At 40.0% G+C, this 14,703-nt stretch overlaps 2 protein-coding genes across 2 annotated transcripts; both read left to right on the top strand.

Annotated features, from left to right (window-relative positions):
• Positions 1-679: 679 nt before the first annotated feature.
• LOC142173586 (uncharacterized) lies at positions 680-2,427 on the top strand. The gene is made up of 2 exons (XM_075239207.1): positions 680-1,122; positions 1,704-2,427. The coding sequence occupies exons 1-2, from the start codon at positions 680-682 to the stop codon at positions 2,425-2,427; spliced, it is 1,167 nt and encodes a 388-aa protein (XP_075095308.1).
• Positions 2,428-7,880: 5,453 nt separating this feature from the next.
• Positions 7,881-14,055, top strand: LOC107796320 (RNA pseudouridine synthase 4, mitochondrial-like). The gene is made up of 10 exons (XM_075238169.1): positions 7,881-8,336; positions 9,201-9,245; positions 9,397-9,537; positions 9,690-9,737; positions 9,818-9,898; positions 10,491-10,604; positions 10,708-10,809; positions 12,052-12,163; positions 13,038-13,084; positions 13,179-14,055. The coding sequence occupies exons 1-10, from the start codon at positions 7,992-7,994 to the stop codon at positions 13,536-13,538; spliced, it is 1,395 nt and encodes a 464-aa protein (XP_075094270.1). The 5' UTR covers positions 7,881-7,991; the 3' UTR covers positions 13,539-14,055.
• Positions 14,056-14,703: the final 648 nt, after the last annotated feature.

Below are 14,703 nucleotides of genomic sequence, written 5' to 3'. Positions count from 1 at the left end.
TTGCCTTTCATTGACCAAATGTTGGACAGGTTAGCTGGGCGGTCCCACTTTTGTTTCTTAGATGGATACTCGGGGTATAACCAGATCTCAATAGCCCTGGAAGACAGAGATAAAACATCCTTCACTTGTCTATATGGCATCTTTGCCTTTCGGAGAATGCCCTTTGGACTTTGCAATGCACCGGCTATATTCCAGCTGTGCATGTTAGCGATTTTCACAGACATGGTAGAGGATATTATGGAGGTGTTTATGGATGATTTCTCCATGGTGGGGGATTCATTTGAAGATTGTCTTCACAACTTAAGAAGAGTGCTCAAAAGATGTGTAGAGACAAATCTGGTGCCGAATTGGGAAAAGTGCCATTTTATGGTACAAGAAGGAATAGTATTGGGGCATCGAGTGAGGCATTGAAGTCGACCATGCTAAGGTTGATGTGATTGAGAAGCTGCCACCGCCCACTTCGATAAAGGCAGTGAGAAGTTTCCTTGGGCACGCCGGGTTTTATAGGTGATCCATTAAAGATTTTTCCAAAATTGCTAACCCCTTATGTAAGCTACTTGAAAAGGATCAGCCCTTTGTGTTTTCTAATGATTGCAGGTTGGTTTTTGAGGAGCTGAAAAAGTGATTGGTGACTGCACCCATCATAGTGGCACCCAACTGGGAGCAACCATTCGAACTCATGTGCGACGCCAATGATTATGCTATAGGAGCAGTCTTGGGGCAATGCAAAGACAAAGTGATGCACCCGATTTACTATGCAAGCAGGACACTCAGCGGTGCACAGCTCAATTACACTGTAACAGAAAAGGAAATGCTGGCTATAGTGTTTGCCTTCGATAAATTCAGGTCGTACTTAATTGGTTCAAAAGTTATTATTTATACTGACCATGTAGCAATAAGGTACTTGATTGCAAAGAAGGAGTCAAAGCCACGCTTGATTCGCTGGGTTCTGTTGCTACAAGAATTTGATCTAGAAATCCATGACAGAAAGGGGACGGACAATCAAATGGCAGACCACCTCTCAAGATTGGAAGGAGCTGAAAAGAGAATGGAGGTTGAAGACATAACAAAGACATTCCCGGATGAACCATTACTTGCTGTGACAATGGAGGAGACGCCATGGTATGCTGATATTGCTAACTATTTAGCAAGCGGTATTGTACCTTATGAACTCTCCTCAATTCAAAAGAAAAAGTTCTTCCGCGATTGTCGAGCCTATTATTGGGACAAACCTCTATTTGTTTAAAATATGTGTAGATAACATGATCCGGAGGTGTATCCCCGAGGAAGATCAACCTTCTATTTTGCAGGCTTGCCATACTTCACCATATGGTAGACACTTTGGAGGAATCCGAATAGCAACAAAAGTGTTGTAATCGGGTTTGTATTGGCCTACCCTGTTCAAGGATGCCCATGTTTGGGTCAAAAGTTGCGATGAATGCCAAAGGACAGGCAACATATCTCGCCATCACGAGATGCCGATGACCACAATTCAAGATGTGGACATTTTTGACATGTAGGGGATCGACTTTATGGGGCCGTTCGTCAGCTCATATGGTAACAAATATATATTGGTAGTGGTTGACTATGTTTCCAAGTGGTTCGAAGCGTTGGCTCTCCCAACCAATGATGCAAAAGGGGTAACAAATTTCCTAAAGAAAAACATCTTCATACGTTTTGGCACCCCCGAGAGCTATAATCAGTGATGGTGGAACCCATTTTTGCAATAGAGCGTTCGCACGTCTGTTGGAAAAGTATGGAGTTCGCCACAAAGTAGCCACACCGTACCACCCACAGACGAGCAGGCAAGTTGAAGTGTCCAATAGAGAAATTAAAAGTGTCCTGACAAAGACAGTGAATGCAACAAGGAATGATTGGGCGAAGAAGCTAGATGATGCATTATGGGCATACTGCACAGCATTCAAATCTCCAATTGGTATGTCACCGTACAAGTTGGTGTTTGGAAAGGCATGCCACCTTCCGGTAGAGCTCGAACATAAAGCACTTTGGGCACTACGACAGTTGAATCTGGATATAGAGACCACAGAAACCAGCAGAGTCACTGATGTACATGAGCTCGAGGAATTCAGGTTCCATGCATTTGAGAATGCTATATTATACAAAGAAAAGATAAAAATGATCCATGATAAGCACATCTTAGATCGGAACTTCAAGCCCGGAGATCTAGTGTTGTTATACAACTCGAGATTAAGATTGTTTCCGGGTAAGTTGAAGTCCCGATGGTCAGGACCCTTCAGAGTGGTGCAAGTGTTCTCAAGTGGAGCTGTAGTGATTGAATCCGAAGATGGGACAAACAAGTTCACGGTAAATGGGCAAAGGTTGAAACATTACCTTGGAATGGTCAAAGAGAAAGGGGATAGAGTGGCGATAACTTTAGAAGAGCCCCAGTACGCGAACGAGGAGTGATAATGAAAGCCTAAGTCATACCGCGACGTTAAATCATGCGCTTCCTGGGAGGCAACCCATGGTTTGTTGTAAATCGTCGTGCCGCGACGTTAACTTAGGCGCTTTTTGGGAGGCAACCCATTATTTTTCTTACTTTGGTTGTTGTAATTGATTTTGAATGACTTTGACCGATCTACTAGTGTGCAGGGCAAAAATTATGTGCGGAAGGATTCGGGGGTCGAAATTAACCCGAGAATAGGTAAAAATGTGACAAACACAAAAATTGGCTGGAGACGGAGATCCGCGGCCGCGGATGGGACCGCGGATATGGCCGTGGATTTTGGCCTGTGTCCTGCCCCCGTCCGCGGCCACGGATCGGGGCACGGATTTTTGGACCCCCTCTACCTAGAATCTGCGGCTGCGGATTGGACCGCGAATTGGGGCGCGGATGCGCGGGCGTATCCAGTTAATTTTTTTTTTTTTAAGTCCCCCACCACACACTTAAACCCCCTTCTTTTCCCTAACCCAAACCCTCACTTCCCCCACTTCTCTTCTTCCCTTCCTAACTTCAAGAACCCAAACCCCTCACTTCCCCTACTTCTCTTCTTCCCTTCCTAACTTCAAGAACCCAAACCCCTCACTTCCCCCACTTCTCTTCTTCCCTTCCTAACTTCAAGAACCCAAACCCCTCCCTTCCCCCATATTTTCCTTTCAACACAAGACTCTTATCCTTCCTTCTCTTCTCCACTCAACCGATCTCCAACCTCCGTTCTTCTCAAGATCTCCAAGTAAGTACATGATTTTATTCCTCTTTCTTAGTATTTTTTCTTTTTTTTTCCTTTTCTGTATAGGGTAGTAAAATCATAGGTACTTTTGTCTGGGATTTGGATTGTGGTTTATATGTGGTGTATGGAGGCTATTTGAATTGATTGATTTAGAGGAAGAGATTGTTGGGTTTGTGAGGAATGGTAGTCTGATTGTGTCTTTGGGTAAATTGGGGGAACATATGCAAACTACTTATTTGTTGATTTGCCTTAATGAGTGTTGAATATAAATTGTGACCAATTGTGCGAGTGAAGTCTGAGTAACCGCCATTGGGACACATATTCCTCTCTCCACTGATAGTAGTATTTATTGTGTAGGTAACATACAACCTTCAAGGAAGAGAAGCGCTATCAGGGCCTCATCAAATGGTCATGGAGGCTTATCTCGGGGACGGGCACCGGCTAGCGCAGCTCAGTTTGATCGTACCAGGTTTGTCTCTAAAGCTGCCAAGACCGTTTCAGTTTGAAGGCCACTAAAACACCTGTACCGGAAATGGGTATTGACAGGGCATCCCTCCAGGATGAGTGCCCTAATATGTTTCGGGAGTTGATCAGGCGCAGATTGGACAGCTTTTTCGAAGAGCCGGAGGAGGGTAACTTGATGCTTGTTCAGGAGTTCTATGCAAACTGCCCCGAACATGAGGATAGAATATACATTGTGCGACACACGAGGGTGGATGCCTCGATAGAAGCCATCAGAAGAGTGTATCGATTGCCTGAATTCAATGGGGAGGAGATTTCTATGATACTTACAGGAGAGAACCCATCACATGAAACAGGTTTTTCAGAACTATATGTGCACCAGACAAAGAGGTAGTGTGGGTTGTGCCGGGATCGAAGCTACACTCTTCCTCACTCACTTTTGAAGGAAAATGCTGGTTGTACATCATGAACAGTCGCTTGCTACCGTCCCATAACACCATAAAGGTAAATGGTCTGAGAGCTGCCCTGATCTAGTGCTTCGTGAATGGCGACGACTTTGATGTGGCCAAGGTTATTCAATCTGAGATGTTCGTCCGTTCAACACAGAAGAGGTATGGGTTCTTTTTCTCCTCTCTGATCACTAGATTGTGTCGGGCAGCAAGGGTGCATGAGAACCCAAATGTGGATTGCATGGTAAAGAAAGAAGCAAAGTTTCGAGCAGACAAAGTGACCATCGGGAAAGACCCGGTGGCACCAGGGGCAACTAATAGTGACGATTCTAATGAGTCAGAAGAGGGTGATGACGGGCAGGAGGAGGTTGAACCTGCCTCATCCCCACAAGAACAAGCTACAACGGTTGAAGGACCATCCCAGGGCAGACGGAGCACGCGAATGACAGCCCTAGAACAAGACATGGCAGGACTGCGCACTTCCGTCATGGAATTGGGGACTAGAGTTGATACTTTGGCTACCCAAAATGCGAAGTCAGAAAAGAAAATCATGGGTTGGCTGCGTGCACTGGGGAGAGCATGTCATCTCAACCCTGGCACTATCTCCGATCAAGACTGATCCACCAGGGAAGTTCCTTTACCTCGCATTACTTTACTTTGTATGACATGCGGACATGCCATCTTTTTAAGTGTGGGGTGGGGGATACTTTGTTGTATGTAGATAGTTTCATAGTTTATTTGTATAAATCAATTTTGACTTGGCCCGACGATGGATATCATTCGACGGGTTTCTTGAGGGACTAAAGTAGAAAGAAAAAAAAAACCAAAAAGATTTTCTTGATATTTGAAGGCTATAATTATGCAATTTAGACAGTACTTACACTCTAAATTAGCCGTACTTTATTGATATTTGAATGCTAAAAGATAACAAAATGCTCTAATTAAGAATTTGATGCGTTACAGGAGCTACTCCGAGCTAGGAGGGGCTAACGAGTGTTTTGGAGTCAACATGGAGTGTGAAAGGCCAATCGAAGGTTAGCCCGGTCAAAAAGGAGTGAGAAAAGCAAGCGAGACGACCCCTCTAGGTGCGCGGCCGTGAATTGGTCCGCGAACTTAAGGCAGTGAGGCAGCGGAAATTCGCGGCCGAATCCGCGGTCGAATCCACGACCGCGGATGGGCGGACGAAAGCCAAACACGTAGGGTTAATTATGTAATTTTCTAGGCGACTAACCTAAACCTATATGAAACCTAATCTCGCTCAGAAGTAAGGATGGCTATTTTTAGAAGATTTTAGAGGCAAGAACAAGGGAGAGAAGACGGATAATTTCCTAAGAGTTTTCATCTTCTTCTTCATACTTTTATTTATTGATTATGAATTATTTTAGTGATTTGTTTTTCATTAGTATGAGTAGTTAAATCTATTACCTAGGGTTGATGGAACCAATTGTTGGATGAAGTCTTGACTCTATTTTATTATAATTGAGTCGTGTTTGTTCTATGATTGTTCAACTACGTATTGTATTGTGGTTAATTGAAAGGGCCCTTGATTAATCGTATCTAGTTACCTTGTGTTGCTTCAGAAAGAACACTTGGTTATACTGTTATTGAACAATACCACTTTTGTGTCAGTTAAGAGATTAATTACTTGAATTTAAAAGTGGGGTTAGAAATAACGAAACTTTGGTGGGATAATTCTGAGTTGCATAAATTGTTAACTAGAGTAGTTCGAGAGAATGCTTCTAGTAAATTATCGTAATTGATCGAGAGGTAATTACGGTAGCCCGGAACTCATAATCCTCATAGAGTATTACGGTGAGATTATAGCTAAAGAGTTAAGAATTAATCTGGCGATTGGGAAAATCAATAGCCCTAAATCCTTTTACCCTTGAATTCAATTTTAGTCTTGATTATTGTTAATTTTATTGTCATTTTTCCTTAACTAAATAAATTCCACTGATTATTCATAAAACTCTTGCACCCGAAAGTTGTCTGAGCTTATCATTAGCATTATTTAAAGTTGTAGTAAATAGGTTAGTTCCCCGTAGGATTCGACTCCGGACTTGAACCGGGTTATATTTGCAGCGACCGCTTAATCCTTTTTACAAGGCATAGTTGGGCATGATCACTTACCTCGTCTCAAAGTCCACTTTCCGATTACCACGTCGCGTTGAATTCTCGATTCGACGCCGAAAAATCCGAAACTATCCAAATATTATACAAAATAATTAATATATGCTAAATGATTCAAATTTTATCTATTAAATAAATTACCTTATCCAAAATGATAAAATTTCTAAAATTCACCCCGGACCCACGTATCCGGATTTCAAAAATTTTCAAAGGGAATCGTTACCCATAATCTCAAGAACTCAAATATATAATTTTCATCCAATTCCATAACTATTTTCGTGGTGAATAATTAAAAATACCAATTTCTAAGTTTTTCTTCAAAATCATTAAACTAGAATTTCGCCTGTTTCCCATATTTTCATGTGCTATAGCCCACGCCTCCGCTGTGGGCCAGAGCTCCCGGACCCGTATCGCCCAAAAAATTTTCGGGACATCAAATACAACCTAAGGAACCACAGTCACCACCCCGCGATGACCGTTCCTCATTTTTGGCATTTTGCGGCCATAAAACTAGAATTCCGCCTGATTCAAATATTTTCGTATGTTATAGCCCACGCCTTCCGCCGTGGGCTCGGGCCCCTGGACCCGGATCGCCTCAAAATTTTTCGGGATATCAAATACAACCTAAGGAACCACAGTCATCGCTCATCCATGACTGTTCCTTGTTTTTTGGCATTTTATGGACATAAAACTAGAATTCCGCCCGATTTTCATATTTTCGTGTGCTATAACCCACGCCTCCGTCGTAGATCCGGGCCCCCGGACCCGGATTGCCTAAAATTTTTCCGGGACATCAAATATAACCTAAGGAACCACAGTCACCGCCCCACCATGACCGTTCATCATTTTTTGGTGTTTTGCGGCCATAAAACTAGAATTCCGCCCGATTCCCATATTTCCGTGTGCTATAGCCCATGCCTTCCGTCGTTGGCCCGTGTAGTGTAAATGTTAGGGACATGACGTCCTTAACTTTATGTGTGTATCTTTTCATATTAATTTTAATAGAGTAGTGATTATTTTTGCTCAGCATTAAAAATACTGAATAAAAATTAAATACCATATTAAAAAGTGGCTATCCCATGTAATTTCACAGGCTTGGGGGTTTGTCTGAAACATGTGCTTGTTTAGCCCATTTAGGAAGTGTAAGTCGCATAATAATGTGAAAATAGCACGGGCTAACCAGTTTTCGGATTGATAATTGAAAAATAGTCAATGTTTGCAAAGTTATTGAAAAATAGCTATTATTTTGTTGGAACACGAAAAGTTTCAGCATAATATGCTGGATTATGGAGCTCATGCGTATAAACTTCCAGCATATTATGTTGGAACTCCAGCATACGAAAAGTTTCAACATAATATATTGGATTATGGAGCTCATGCGTATAAGCTTCTGGCATATTATGTTGGAACTTCAGCATATTATGAAATTTCAGTATATTATGCTGGAATCTCATATATAAAAATTTCTAACTCTAACATATTATACTGAAATTTTTCTTAATTTTAAGAAAATTTTTATTCAAATTTTCTTTACCTGAAAAGATGACTATTTTTTATTATCGCCATTTCTGATTTTTTTTCCCCATAATAATGTGCGAGGTGTCTTGGTCAGCAAAATAAGTCCCGGTCCGCAAAAACTAGTTGCGGTCAGCAAATATGGCCTATAATACTAATCGCGGTCAGCAAATTTTACTCCCGTCATACAAAACCCACTTTGATTACGAATCCAAAACCCAAAACCCGACCCAGAACCACCGCTATGGCAGAGTCTTGCCTACTGGGGCGAGTGTTCCACCGCGCTCGACGGTTCTCCGACGAAGTCAAGATGCTGTATTCAGGCTTTTATCAGTGTCGATGCTACTACGCCACCGCAGCAGCGGATGCACAAGGCTTTAATAATAATAGTGGGAATGAAAGCAAGAAAGGCAAGTGGTTCACTCTACCACCCTTCAATCCCACCGTTAACGGCGCTGCTTTAGGGAAGGAACTTGCCGGAGTTAAAATGGGCAAATCCACTAACACTTTGACAGCACTCAAATGGGTTCATCGTTGCTGCCCGGAGTTGCCGCAGTCACTAGTACAGAAGCTTTTTCGCTTAAGACAGGTCCCAAATATGTTACAATCATTACATTGTCTTAATGTGTGTTAATTTACATATTCTCACTAGGTTTGATCAGAAAATATACTACTAGGGATTAAATCAGAAAAGATATTGAAGGTACAATCTTTTTTTGCTTAAAATTTCATTCATTCTCCCATAAGTTGCTTTTGCATCATCATTATGCAGATTCTAAGATTTTTTTATTAATTGAACAACAAAGTAATAATCTTTAATTAGGATTATTTTGTCATAAATTATAGTAGGAATTTTGTTTTATCTTAGAAGGCTCATATGCAATTATAAAGTTCATAGCACTCATATTTACAATTTATGGCATTAAGAATCATAATTGAACAATTGGATAAAAGAGAACCCTTGCCTTTTAACATTGAAGTGCTAGATGTTGTCGTTTCTAATTATACATGTGCTGAAAATCTGTGGAGGCGAGAGAGAGGGGAAGTGCAGATTTGACCAAATAATTAAGCAAGTATATGATCTCATTCTTGATTTCTGATTCTGCAGATTATTTCCTAACGAAGTCAGTGACCATTAGTAGGCATAATAAGTTTCACTAATGTGCAGCTACTTAAGATATTAGTTAGTAACTCCTTTTCTGCAGTTTCTTTAAACCAAAATTAAGACAAAGTGCTGTAAGATAATAAGGATATGTGTACATGGAATTCGTTGTTCAACACTTACTAGTATTAAGTTAGAGAACTCTTGTTCTTTTGCATGTATAAAGCTAATGTCTGGGATGAGCTTTCACCAAAAAATATCGACTAGAATTTATTTATTACATGTCTTATTAAAAAAAATTATACATGTCTTCTACATCACATGGTTGATTTAGCAATATCATCGTTTCAGGTTCGAAGAGAATCTTCTGATGTTGAAGTACAGCGGCCCAAGAGGGTATGATTTATTTCTCTTCCGGGATTTATTTGTTGATTCTCACGTAAGATATCACGCGACTCTCATCTCTTGGCATAAGATGTCTTCTGCTGCCATATGACCAGTTTACGGATTTACAAAGTCTTAATCTGATATTTCATGTTTCTTGAAGGTTGCTGCCAAGGAGCCAATGAACATTGGGGATCGAATATTTCTTCCAATAACTGTTCAGAAGTTTCCCTCCGATAAAGTAACGGATTACCCTTCTAGTGAAGAAGAAATGAAGTTTCTTCATAGCCTTGAATTGTATAAGGTCTGAAATTTATAGCTTTTTTTTTGACTTCCCAATTCTTCCCCTTGCTGCAACATTCCCCAGTCTAGTCCAATAGCATATGAAGGGGGGACAAACTCAACCTATGTGCTTTTTAAGTCTGACTTCAGCTTCTGTTTCCGGAAAATTGTCAGGATCCAGAAATTATTGTTCTCAATAAACCTCCAGGACTACCAGTTCAGGTTAGTTGTGCACATCCAAGTTCTCTTTGTGGGATTGTGAAAGTTAATATTCCTGTTACAGCAACTGGAATTTTGGACAGGGTGGAATTGGCATAAAACGAAGTTTAGATGAACTAGCTGCTAAGTATATGAAATTTGAGTACTCAGAGGCCCCTCGCCTGGTAAGTTTCATGGTTTTGGCATTTACTTGTTTCATTTAATTGCCTGTTCTTCTTTCTTTAGTAAAAGCTGAAGTCATTATCTCATGCTTGTGTCTAGGCTGTAGTATGAAAATTTTATATTTAACAAGTTGTGGCTGTCTATATTTTTGTTCTACCACAACATTTTCTAATCATTGCTGTGAAAAGAAATATGTACGTAGAATGAATGTAAAATATGAAAGTCTACTAGGATCTAAGCTATGTTGCAGGTATATGCATCTTGCAATGATCAGCTTTGTAAACATGTCTTTGTAGTGGGATGTTAGAGGAAGAACCTCTCAATCTGTCACTAAATCTAGAAAATCTGCACATGATGCCATATATGTTGTTTGAAGACTTTCATTTTTTTTGAGTTTCATGGATGTTATAGCGTAAGGTAAGGAAATTGCTCTTCAATTTGTCAAGTTTAATTGCTCCTCCCGGCTCCCTCTCTTCAGCTACTTATGTTAGAGAACACTCTTAATGTCCGCTTGCTTGTCTTTATGTGCTGAGTACCCTTTTAGCAAATCTTATGTCTGTCTGTCCTGCTGTGGACAAGCTTATTGTTTATTAGGTACACCGACTTGATAGAGATTGTAGCGGAATATTGGTGATGGGAAGAACACAATTAAGTGCTTCAGTTCTGCATTCTGTCTTCCGTGAGAAAACATTTGGCACACAAACTGAGGTATACTGTTGTTCTTTGCAATATTTATGGTGAACTTACTAATGACCGCACGGTTCAAGTCTATTTGCTTTGACAAACCTGATTTATCCTTTCACTTCTAAAGGATCTTGAAAGCAAGAAAAGAGTTTTGCAGAAGAGGTACTGGGCACTTGTCATAGGATGTCCCAGACGCTCCAAAGGGGTGATATCAGTACCACTGGCAAAGGTTTGGCAATCTAATCTTGTTAGCATATTTGTGCAACTCCCTGTATAACGTTCTATCTATCAATCTTATCAAAAAGCGATCTTATCAATCAACTATGCCCCAATCCTGAAATAGTTGGAAAATTCTCTATATCGAATTCCAGTCTGTTTGAGCATTATTATTTACTTACAAAAAAGAGGTGGTCTCCTTGAATATGTTTCACTCCAATATGAAGTAGTTCATCTTTTATGACAAATTAGGGGAGCTTCCTCTATAATAAATAGGGTAAAAAGGGGGAACCCCTTAACTTTTTGCAAGTGTCGGTGGAGTCTTGGGTATTTGAGGTAGCATCACGTTTCACAAATCTTGACGGTCTCTATAGAAGCTTTTACACTATCCTGGATTTATGAGATGGTATCAGTTATCCCAATTTTCAAGGAATGGTGCAAGGCTGAGTGGTAACACAAGTGAGAAGATTGTTTCATGGGCAGATGTTGGAAAAAAAGGTTATCATGTCAGACCATTTTATGAAACTACACGCCGGAGTCAGGAGCAACTTTCTCTTTCTGCCAGGTGTCATGTTTCACAAATCTTGACGGTCTCTATAGAAGCTTTTACATTATCCTGGATTTATGAGATAGTACCAATTATTCCAATTTTCAAGGAATGGTGCAAGGCTGAGTAGTAACGCAAGTGAGAAGATTGTTTCATGGGCAGATGTTGGAAAAAAAGTTATCATTTTATGAAACTACACACAGGAGTCAGGAGCAACTGATTTCATTGGACTTCACCAACTCAATAACTCAGCTTAAGTCAAAATTCTCCCTTTCAAGCAGAAAAGCTGATAGAATGAGAAAGTTGAAAGGTCATAATGCATAAGCACTTTCTTAACAGGAACGACACATTAAAGAGCTCTGTTCACGATTCCTTTTTGATATGTAAATGGCATACTGGGATGCAGGGCATCCAACCCTGTATAGAACTCTGGTCAAGATTGACTTTATCAACTACATCTTGTGATGCCGTAATTCGTCCATCAGTTTATATTTCCCGAATTTTATCTTTATTACATTTTCTCGTCAACAATATTTAAATGCTCAATGGGTCAGGGTTTATTTGGAACAGGGAGGGGGTGTTTCATAACTGAAATTCAAACCTGCTGTCTTCTTTCTCCTTCATCAATTGTTTAATGCATAGTTAAACATTTTTCGCTACAGAATAAGTTTTCTGTAAAATTGATTTCGTAGTGTTTCCATCTTCCAGGTGGTGTTGGACAATGGAAAATCTGAGCGCATCACAATTATGTCTGATGTCAGAGAACCATCAGCACAGTTTGCTGTAACAGAGTATCGGATCATTGGATCCTCTGAGAAAGGTTGCTTCTGAATGCCAACCATTTTTTTGTTGAGAAGGTCTTTTGAATGCTAACAAATACCTGTATAAATGAAAGCGCAGAACTTGATAGATGGAATGTGGCAGGATAATCTTTGTTTAACCTGTGAATAGTGAATACATCTTCTAATTAAGAAACTTCTAACACGGAGAAGTTTCTACAAGAGCTCTTGTTGTAATTCTTCTTTTGCTATGGGTTTTTTCTTCTTTTTTGGGGGGTGGGGTGGGGGGTGGGGTGGGTTGGGGTTGGAGAGGATGGCACAATTATTTAAAGCACAAGGGTTTTAAATGGAATTCAACTTCTTATTTCTTTTGTCGTCAATTATTGAAGATCTAAAATGATTCATGTGTAATGTGCAAGTCCCATGACCTAGACCTGTAAAGTAATCTATAGGAGAGAAACTTCTCTTTGTAAATCATTTCAAGGAAGAAGCATTGACATTCAATTTGAGTAATTCAGTATGGAGGCAACACATATAGGTTGGATAGTTGAAAATTTTAGGGCCCTATGCGATTTTTGCACTGCTTGTTCAAGCTGCATGAATATTCTGTATTGGGAAATGGTTAAGGGTCTCCATAAGCATACTTGTTGGGGGATAGATTTCTTATTGCACAATGTACGGAGGCACATACTGTCCCGATCATTCTTCGTTTTTCTGTTGCTTAAAGAGTTATTGTGCCAATGCTAAAAGATAGTTACTGGTTTGCATTATTTTGATTGGTACAGGATCAATTCTACAGAATTGGTTGCCTGTTTTGGTGGACAGAAAGTTCTTCCTTCAGTTTTAATAAATATATTCTCATATCTTCTCAAACATCTTTGTTTATGGATATATTGTCTGTTGGTGAAACTGCAGGTTACACATGGCTAGAGTTATCTCCACTTACCGGCAGAAAGCACCAGGTACCCAGAACTGCTTTTCTATGATGCTAGCTTCAACTTTTGCTGTTTAGCTAGTAAATGTGAAACTGATTATTTCACTATCTTTGTATTGAAGTTACGCGTTCATTGTGCTGAGGTATTGGGGACGCCAATAGTAGGAGATTACAAGTATGGTTGGCAAGCTCATAGAAAGTTGAAACATCTGTCTTCGTCCATTTCAACTGTGAACCTAGGTGCACGTATTCCCGAGCAAGAAGCAGATCCTTTCAGCCTTTGTTTAGGGAATGGAAGTATTTCAGACAAGCAGCCTCATCTTCATCTTCACTGTAAGGAGATGGTTTTGCCCAATATTTCTCTGGCTTTGCAACAAGCTCGAGTAGTTTCAGGTGCTGACCTCATAGATGTTGAAAGTATCAAGCTGGTTGCTCATTTGCCCTCCCACATGCAAAAAAGTTGGGACTGCTTGAGTTGTTGATTTATCTCAGAATGGATTGGCTTCTACTGAGCACTACAGAACTGGAGTGAGGATACTGACTGGAGAAGTTATGGTTATATTATTACTTCTTTCTGAGAGAACTTGGGAAGACATGATGTTGATTCCCTTACTCCTAACAAGGGATAAAAGTCAGGAGGCCGATATTCATGAATGCGATGCACTTGGGAGTAGTTAACAAGATGATCGCTGAATGAAGATGGTTTCTTGGCCTACTGAGTTCTGCTTTAGAGAGTGAGAGCATGCTTCATTACGCTGACCGTTGGCAGAAGCTTTATTATAGTTGGTGCTGCAGATGTACCCTGGCAATTTCTTGGCATATTAAGTTTTGCCTAATCCACAAATCTCTTCTATTCTTTTCGGCTTGGTTTATAGTCATTTTAGAGTTTGCAGTTTATAAAACTCTTGTGGTTGTATATTGGTACTTTTGAAGACCAGTTATTCATAAACCAGAAGCTTATATGGTTGGGCCTCAATGGACTCGACCCATAACGTGAAATTGGGCTTGCATGAATTCGATCCATAGCCTGAAATTAGCCTTGTGTCCCCTTTCTAGTAGAAAATATAACACGAAGAATTAGCTTAAATAGTCGTTCATTTTACAAGTCGTATAATTAATGAGTAATCTATATATATTGGCTACGAACCTGGACTCGGGCCCATTTAACCGATGAGTTTCTCCCTTAGGTTACATGTTTCTCTAATCGGACAGCGAAAGGCTTCTTCACTAGTCTTGGCGTTGACGCCCTATCAAGCCCCCAAGACAAGCTCAATGTTCCTAAGAATAGGATTGGTTTTTTTAGTTGGGAAAATGACATTGTATAAACGCTCTCAAAATATATCTTTTTATATATATAATACATTATGTATGTTATATACAAAAATTATTCAAATTTTATATATTTTTTTTCGGCTATCGAATGTAAATAGTTTCTGATACGGGCAAAGTCCTTTTTTAATTGGATAGAAAATGGTAATAGCAAAGGACCAAATCAACCTCATTTGTCGAAATTCTTGGAAATGAAGAGGGGACACAAGGTTGCTTGTAATGGAGTATTATTTTTTTCCAACTCTGATGGTATGATTTATTTTGTTTACATCATTTTCTTATACGCTTCAAAGTCAATTTTGTGCATTGGTAGGTTTC

This window comes from Nicotiana tabacum, chromosome 19 (assembly GCF_000715075.1).
Source record: "Nicotiana tabacum cultivar K326 chromosome 19, ASM71507v2, whole genome shotgun sequence".
In the NCBI taxonomy this organism is placed as follows: domain Eukaryota; kingdom Viridiplantae; phylum Streptophyta; class Magnoliopsida; order Solanales; family Solanaceae; genus Nicotiana; species Nicotiana tabacum.
Note: the sequence above shows the minus strand (reverse complement) of the source record. Positions and strands in the feature narration are given on the sequence as shown.

Coding starts and splice junctions, on each gene's coding strand:
- LOC142173586 (XM_075239207.1), top strand. CDS start 680: ATGTGCGACGCCAATGATTATGCTATAGGAGCAGTCTTGGGGCAATGC. Junction 1,123..1,703: donor ACAATGGAGGAGACGCCATG/GTATGCTGATAT, acceptor AGCTATAATCAG/TGATGGTGGAACCCATTTTT.
- LOC107796320 (XM_075238169.1), top strand. CDS start 7,992: ATGGCAGAGTCTTGCCTACTGGGGCGAGTGTTCCACCGCGCTCGACGG. Junction 9,899..10,490: donor ACTCAGAGGCCCCTCGCCTG/GTAAGTTTCATG, acceptor ATTGTTTATTAG/GTACACCGACTTGATAGAGA. Junction 10,605..10,707: donor CATTTGGCACACAAACTGAG/GTATACTGTTGT, acceptor TCACTTCTAAAG/GATCTTGAAAGCAAGAAAAG.